This window comes from Hydra viridissima, unplaced genomic scaffold (genome assembly GCF_058129835.1).
Source record: "Hydra viridissima isolate aposymbiotic clone 2 unplaced genomic scaffold, HvirCarnegie_v1 scaffold_2, whole genome shotgun sequence".
NCBI classification, from domain to species: Eukaryota; Metazoa; Cnidaria; class Hydrozoa; order Anthoathecata; family Hydridae; genus Hydra; species Hydra viridissima.
Genome location: NW_028324301.1, coordinates 5,126,818 through 5,135,000, shown reverse-complemented (window position 1 = coordinate 5,135,000; position 8,183 = coordinate 5,126,818). Strand labels below are relative to the sequence as shown.

Genomic DNA, 8,183 nt, shown 5'->3' with positions numbered 1-8,183 from the left:
TATTTTTTGGGCAAAGTTGAATTACAAATTACTAACAAATTAAAGAATGCATTTAAATTTCAGACTCATAATTCTGTAAGATATTGAGAAAAAGATCTTAAGAATTTATTTTTTGCAGGAGACTTATTCTCTTTCTGATGCTTCTTCTGATGTTATCAAAGAGAATCCTGATGATTTTGTTGTAAGTGAAGCTTTTTTTTTTCTAAATTTATCTTATTTCTAAAACAGATTTCTAAGCTGAACATCTATACTAAAAGTCCATGTTTTATTTTTTTAATACTTGCACAACTGCTTGTTATATACAAGTCATACAAGTCTCACTTCTTTCTGTTTTTCTATTACTTATACTGGGTTCAACTTAAATTAATTTGGCCACAATAAATTTAAAATTTTAGTTTAGTTTTAGAACTTTTCCTGTGTGTCTATTATATTTGTAATGAATTTTTAGTGTCCTCCACCAGAATACGATGGAATGTACTTATCACCAGATTATATTATGGACGGGGAAGACATAAAAAGTGCAAATGTTTTGTCAGAATCACAGCATGGTGAATGCCAAATAGTTCATTATGAAAATGTATCTTTCCATCACCATGTGGAAAATGATCCTGAGGAAAAGCAACATTCACAATTAGTAGATGTGGAAGTTCATGTCCCTAATTTATTAAGGAAAAAATCATTGAACATGTATGAGACAGTTCCAATAGAGTCACGTCCTGTTGAACAGCATAGATTTGTAGATGTTTCACCAATTCAACCTGAAACTAAACATGGTGCATGTCTAAATGAATCAGAAGTATATTTTACACCAGTACCTTTACCAGAGTATAATTTAGAATCAAATGCTACACGAGAATATGATCTTGGACACTCAAAATTATCTTTTGATAGCTCACTATTTATTCCACAGCAAATTGATAAAAGCTTTAGTTCTCCAATTGCTGATTCACTTGCACAGAATTTTGTTGTAGAAGACAAAGTAAAAATACTTAATGCTAATGAAGGATCCAACGTAACTGATGATAATTTATCACAAGCTACTGCACAAAATGTTGTAGAAAATATTGATTCTACTGTAATAACTTCTGAGCTGGAAGTATATTCTGTGCCTGAAACTGAATTGATGGATAAATCAGAAGCAATTATTATTACAAAGAGGTTAAGCATAGAAGAACCAGAAATACCTTCAAATGGCTCATTTCAACCTCATAAAACTAAAGAAATTATTGATCCTACTTTTGTGTCTGCTTCTCATGAACCGGAAATAATTCCTACACCAAGTCCAATATCATCAGTTATACAGGGGATGAGTTTTATTGAGCCAAACTCATTTGTTGATATTCCATCTCAATCTACATCACAAAAAACTAAAGAAAAGATTGATCATGCTATTGCTCCAAAATATAATCTTGAGACAGAATTTGTTGTAGAAGATAAATCAGAAGCAATTGCTTTTGCAGAAGAATCAATTGAAGAAAAGACAGAATTAACTTTTAGTAACTCATTGAAGCCTATTCCACAAGATCTTACTTCTGTGTCTGCTTCTCATGAACCTGAAATAATTTCTACACCAGATATAATTTCTGTTACACATGAAGCAATTCTTTTGGAGGCAGAATCATGTGATGATAATTTTTCTCAATCTACATCACAAGAAACTAAAGAAAGCATTGATCATATTGCACCAAAATATATCCCTAAAGCAGAATTTAATGTTCTATCAAGTGCAATTTTAGTTACACAAGAGGTGAGTTTGATTGAGCCAGAATCATCTGTTGACATTTCATCCCAATCTGCATCAAAAAAAGCTAAAGAAAATATTGATCATACTTGTGCCACACAGCTTAATCTTAAACCAGAATTTGTTGTAGAAGATAAATCAGGTGCATTTACTGTTGCTGGAGAATCAAATGAAGAACCAGAAGTAACTTTAAGTAACTCATCCAAGCCTACTCAACAAGATCTCTCTTCTGTGTCTACTTCTCATGAACCAGAAATGATTTCTACATCAAATACAATTTCTGTTATGCAGGAGGCAATTCCTTTAGAGGCAGAATTTAATTTTACACAAAGTGCAATTTCAGTTACACAAGAGATAGATATTATTGAGCCAGAATTAGGTGTTGACATTTCATCCCAGCTTATATCTCAAAAAACTGAAGAAAACATTGATCATACTACTGTTGTATTTGCTCCAAAATGTAATCTTAAACCAGAATTTTGTCTAGAAGATAAATCAGAAACATTTACTGTTGCAAAAGAATCAAATGAAGGAGAACCAGAGATAACTTTTTGTAGTCCTATCCAACTTACTTCCCAAGAAACTGTTAAAACTTTTAATCCTGCTTCTTTGTCTGTTTCTCATGAACCAGAAATACTTTTTACCCCAGAAGTAACAGCTCTGACAGATCTGGAATCAGTAACTGTTTCTCAAAATCTAAATCCTTTGGAGTCTCAAGTAACTTTTGATATTTTTTCCCTACCTTCTCCACAGTGTATTAAAGAGAATAATGACTTTGCTTCAGTTTCAGAATCAATTATACCAAAAATAAACTCTCCTTCAGATGTTGTACCTATATCTTTTACCCAAAAGCAAATTATTTTGGAGTCGGAATCTGTTCCTCAATCTGCTTCACAGCAAAACGAAAATAATAGTTTCAATCAAGTAGTTTCTTTATTTGAGCAAGATATAAGATCTGCACAAGAATCTGAAGTGGAAGATAAATCAGAAGCAATTGCTGTTGTCCAAGAATCACAGTCAAAAGGTGAGGAAGTAACTATTGATTGTTTGTCCCAATCTACTCAAGAAACTAAAGAAAATGTTGATCCCATTTCCGTATCTGCTCTATGTGAACAAGAAATTACTCCTGTTCCAGAAGTGATTTTTCTTACCGAGGGAACGACTACTGCTTTATTTGAACCGGAAATCACTTTTCCAAAAGAATCAAAAGAAACGTTGAGAACAGCTACTTCCGCAAATGAATGTATAGATAACATTGAAATAACTGATACTTCATTCCAACCTGCTTCAAATGATTATGAGTCAGTTTCTGTTTCACTTGAGCCAGAGACTTATACCAAACCAGAATTGGTTCCTGATACACAAGTGAATCACATTGAACATGAGTTTTCTAATGGTGTTTTAACTCCATCTACAACTATACAGGCAGAAGGAAATATTAATTTCACTACGGTGACTACGTCATTTGAATCAAAATTGAGTTCTAAACCAGATGAAAGTCCAGAAATTACAAGTAAAAAGGAAGAGTCGGAAGGTAGTTCGTTTTTAAAGCCAGCATCAGTTTCTTTTGAACCAGAATCGAATATTATACCAGAATCGAATATTATACCAACTAGTATATCAGAAGTAATTACGCAGCAGTCTGATGCAGAGAAAGTCGAAAACCTTTAAATTTTATCAGAAGCTCCCCATGCTATAATAGGTTAAGTTTAATTGTTTGGAACCAGAAGTCAAACAAAATTGTTACGAAATTGTTACCGTTATATTGTTGTAATAACTTTTCATATGCAGAAATTGAATCGTAGTGGCGTTGTTAACTTTTGAGTTTTTAACTTAAGTTTTAAAACAGTATTTAAAAGACAATCTGTTTCAAACTAAAGTGATGTATAAACCTATCACTCAACGAATACTATTATTCCAAAAATACTTGACTTAGTTCCATCTTTTGTGGCGGTGAAATCTTTTTAAGAATCTACTCTCTTAATATTTCTTAAACGTTTTTCAGAAAATTTATTTATCAAATTGTTTTTCTTCAAAATAAACGTAAAGTCAGCATATATTGATGATAATACGTTTAAATACTTTTTAATACTTTTCTTTTAAAATGTTTGTAATTTTGTTTTTCCAACTTTTAGAAGGTTTTGGGATAAAAAAAAGTATGTGATCAATTTAACATTTTTTTTAAAGTTAAAGTTTTTAAAAATGGCGTTTAGATGAATATGTTTGTAAAGTGGTTTTTCACCCTTTTCTCGTGTGTTTATATTTTTGTATATAAAATATTTTTTTTAAGCAGTCTCTTAACATGTGCTACATAAAAGAAATTTTTTAAAGTAAAATTTTTGTATAATTTCTGAACTTCTTTAAAAGATAAAATATCTAATGGTAAAAAATGGTAAATTTAATAAAGAATAGTTTTTCTCATAATTTAGCAAAGATTGAATCCTCCTGCTTTAAGGTCATACTTTGAATTCTAATTGAACAAGTGTAATAAGATAGTAACAATTTTTTTTCTTGCGGAATAAAGATCCGCAAATTAAATTAACTATAAATTAGTGCTGTGACCAAAACTAAAAATTGTAACAAACTTAACTAAAAAAACTAAATTTAGTCGACTAATTTCAGTTGCGCTAAAAAGTTAGTCGACTGATTTTAGTTAGACTTAAAAGTTAGTCGGAAAAGTTTTCATACATGTTATAGAATACGCAATAGGTTGTTTAACCCAAGATTTAATGAATACAAGTATATAGAAATTAGAAATTGTGACAGGATAGAGAACGCTACAATTCAATTCATTCTCCAACTGCGCAACCTTCATAATCCCCTATTTCTAACGAGATCATAACATTAAACTAACGTATCCAAGTTAAAGTCTTTAGGGACATCCTTTTAAGCACTATTTACAATAGATTTAAACCAGTGAATACAATAGCATTTTGAAGGCTAGATAACACACCAACTCACGATTGTCGTCGTAGATCTTAAACAACCAAGAAAACAGTGGAGTTTTCGAATGCCCTTTATTTCAAAATAGTGTAAGGACTCTACACATCATACAGTAAAAGATAAAGACGGGCAATGTGGTGCATTGGCCTAAAGGTGTGTACCTGCTGCACACAGATTAAAGATTCGTTGAATACTGATGTGATGGTCAATACCGATAATTTAACAAAAGTTTAAGATTTTGACATCATGACTTTCATTCAATTAGCTGGTTTTAATGTTGCCCAGAATAACTACATATTCTTTAGCTTAACCTCCATAAATAAAATAAATTGACCAATTTCCAAAATAATTACAAAGCTTTCTTTAAAAGAAAAAACTAACAAAAAAAAAACCGATATTCTTTATTCACGGCAGAATTAATTCTGACTTAAACAAAATTACACCTCATTTAAGGTCCCCCTCGTCCAGAAAAAATATAACTTCCTAAATAATAACTCTGTCAAAGTTAAAACTATATAAAAAATTCCTAAAACATGCATTAATCTCATGAAGTTTAAGTAAAAAGCAAGATTGATAAGAAGTTTAAAAGTATCGAAAGTTATTTTAGTAACGAAAAACCTGATTTACAAAGAGGTTTGTGAATGTCAAGAAAAAAATAAGACATTGATTTAGAGATGTATTTTGAATATCTACAAAACACTATAATTTTAATTAAATTAAAAAAGTAAAGTTCCAACTCCGCCTTGCTCACTTTGTTCTTTCACAAAGATTTCAAAATATTGATATATAATTGTAACAGCAAGCAAAATTCCTGTACCAGACCCAATAGCTCCCATAAAGTCAGCTAGAACTGATAGAGCTCCTATACAAAGACCTCCAAAAGCAGCTGCAGTTGGAATATATCTAAAGGAACATTTTATGAATGCATTAAAACAAGTTTTAATACTCAGAGAAAGTAAATATGATACAAAAGGAATGAATAAAAAATATCTATATACCTGTTAAGTTCATGAATCATTGATTTCTCACGATGACCTCTCATAACCATCTGTTGTTCTTTGAGTTGCTTAGCAACATCTTTTGCAGATGAACCAGAGACATCAATCCAAGTCTTAGAGAAAAATGCACAAGAACCTAACATAAACACTATATACAATAGGGCATGAACAGGATCTGTTGTTATTTGGCCAAGTGATTCAGGAGGAGAAAGATAGTAGCATAAACCTCCAATAGGATATGCTCGGTTAGGACCTCCAGCTTCATTCCATATTCCAAGAAGATTGACAAAGAAATTACCAGAAAATTTGGCTGATAACATTTGTGATATTATGTAAACATTTGACACCAATGCACTCTGATAAAAAAAATGAATAAAATATTAAAATTTAAAAAAAAAAAGCTTTACAACTCACTAAATTGTAAAAAGGTAATATTATTTACCTGTAAAATTATTGGGATATTTGAAGTATAAAAAAGCTTAATAGGGTAGGAGCTATATTGACCTCTGTAGCGAGCAGATTTGATTGGAAGATCAACTCTGAATCCCTACATTAAAAAAAAAATATTAAAAGTTAACTTGAAAACCTTGGTTTAGAAACTTACCAAATATATCTAAAAATGCAAATTATAACAAAAATTGTCTTACTTGAAAGTATATAACAATTGCAAACACAAAGACAGTTGCCAACAAGTTCATTAAATTTGGTAAATTTTGTCTATAAAAAGCTTCACGAAGGCCTCGAACTTTATCAGTACGTGTAGCCAGTAAATGGAATAAAGCAATGACAGCTCCTTCAAACTCAGTTCCTAAAGTTAATACAGTAATAACATAATATAACAATAATAACAATAAAAATAATATAACTAAAATAACAACAAAAACAAAAAGATTATTTCAAGTTTATTAGATAAAATAATTTTAAACCATAATTTTTTTGAAAATTGTTCTTACCTCTTCCTGTATTAACAGTTGCAGGACTGAAGGCTTTCCACACAATTGTTTCACAAATATTTGTTGCAATAAAAAGGGAAATTCCAGAACCAAGCCCATAACCTTTCTGCAACAACTCATCAAGTAATAAAACAATAAGACCAGCACAAAATAGTTGTATGATAATCAAGAGACAAATGCCAGCACCAAGATCACTTGGATCACCATACATTCCAGTCATGACATAAACAATTGATTGACCAATTGTAATGACCATACCAAACAACTTTTGTGCACCATTAAATAATGCTCTATCACGTGGAGTGTCCCCAACCTCAAGAATTTTTGCACCAGCAAGTAGTTGCATAATAAGACCAGAAGTGACAATTGGAGATATACCTAGTTCCATAAGAGTACCTCTATTTGATGCCATAATTACACGAAGCCAGTAAAAGGGATCAGCTGAATCTGATGACATAATACCAAACAATGGAATCTACAAAAAATATTTTTCAAAAACCTCAATTGAAATCTCACACTGAACTTCTAAAACTGCTGACATTACAACAGTACTTTGCTTAGAAAGCTCAAATTAGATAAATGCATGTTTAGCAAATCATTACCTGACAACAAACTAAAAAGATAAATAGTGTGATAGCTGTCCATAGCACTTTTTCTCTGAATTGAATCTAAAAAGTTTAATTCAAAATAATTTACATACTTTTTAGAAGAATTAAAACATAATCATAAAAAGTGATAAATGCAATATAAATCCAGAGGAGACCTAAAATGTGAAGTTATATTAGCACTTAAGTAAAGGTTAAAGTGAAATAAACTTACTAAAAAGTAAATTTATGTATTTAAAGAAAGTTTTTAAAACCTTAAAAATAAATTATAAAACATCATAACAAACCTTTCTCTCTGGTTTAGAAACTTCAGGTAGCACTGATATAAACGGTTTAAGCAGTTCCAGAAACTTGACTATAAAGACAGACGAAGAAAAATGGAATAATAAAATAACACAGTATGGACATAAACACAAGTCGATAACGTTAAACAAGACATCCGTAAATAGCGCTAAAATTCCAAATTACTGCAAGTTAACAAAAACGGAAAAAGAAAAAGTAATTTAAACTCTTACACCCCATAATTTATCCTTTCCTTTATCCAAATATCGGTCCTAAACGGTCAACGGCCACACAGATTGTCAGTGTCAGGGTTCTAGCTTGGAACACCACTCCAAATCAAAACATTAAAGAGAAGTCGCTTCGTTCAAAATAATTCTTTCAAGTCCAGAAATGTATTGTGGGAAATTTTCAGTACGAAACGTCACAAGATTTATTTAAAGTCCGACAAACTAAAATAAGAAACGGGGGTTACAAATAATAAAATATTTAGTACATAAAACTTATTAATAATGTTATTCGCTATTTATAACATGAATTTTCTTCAAAAAAAAAAGAAAAACAGTTTAAAATTTTTAAAAATGTTTCATAAAACTATTTAAATAAAAACTATTGCAATTAAAAATGTTTACCATCCTTTTCATAAGACACGTATGTTATTTTA

The 8,183-nt window shown here is 30.6% G+C and overlaps 2 protein-coding genes across 2 annotated transcripts in view; one reads left to right on the top strand and one right to left on the bottom strand.

Moving 5' to 3' along the window:
- Positions 1-5,124, top strand: part of LOC145183590 (uncharacterized) — a 13,670-nt gene extending 8,546 nt beyond the window's left edge. Inside the window, exons 4-5 of the mRNA XM_090079565.1 lie at positions 119-181; positions 449-5,124. Coding sequence (XP_089935691.1) covers positions 119-181; positions 449-3,412 — 3,027 coding nt within the window. The 3' untranslated portion in view covers positions 3,413-5,124. The remainder of the gene's footprint in view (positions 1-118; positions 182-448) is intronic.
- LOC145180482 (protein transport protein Sec61 subunit alpha-like 1) lies at positions 4,921-7,935 on the bottom strand. The gene is made up of 8 exons (XM_080055383.2): positions 7,756-7,935; positions 7,528-7,595; positions 7,238-7,303; positions 6,636-7,110; positions 6,330-6,490; positions 6,125-6,229; positions 5,683-6,038; positions 4,921-5,587 (listed from the first exon to the last, which is right to left on the bottom strand). The coding sequence occupies exons 1-8, from the start codon at positions 7,760-7,762 to the stop codon at positions 5,401-5,403; spliced, it is 1,425 nt and encodes a 474-aa protein (XP_079911509.2). The 5' UTR covers positions 7,763-7,935; the 3' UTR covers positions 4,921-5,400.
- Between the last annotated feature and the right edge of the window lie 248 nt (positions 7,936-8,183).

Coding starts and splice junctions, on each gene's coding strand:
- LOC145180482 (XM_080055383.2), bottom strand. Junction 6,039..6,124: donor ATATCCCAATAATTTTACAG/GTAAATAATATT, acceptor TTTTTTTATCAG/AGTGCATTGGTGTCAAATGT. Junction 5,588..5,682: donor ATGATTCATGAACTTAACAG/GTATATAGATAT, acceptor ATGTTCCTTTAG/ATATATTCCAACTGCAGCTG.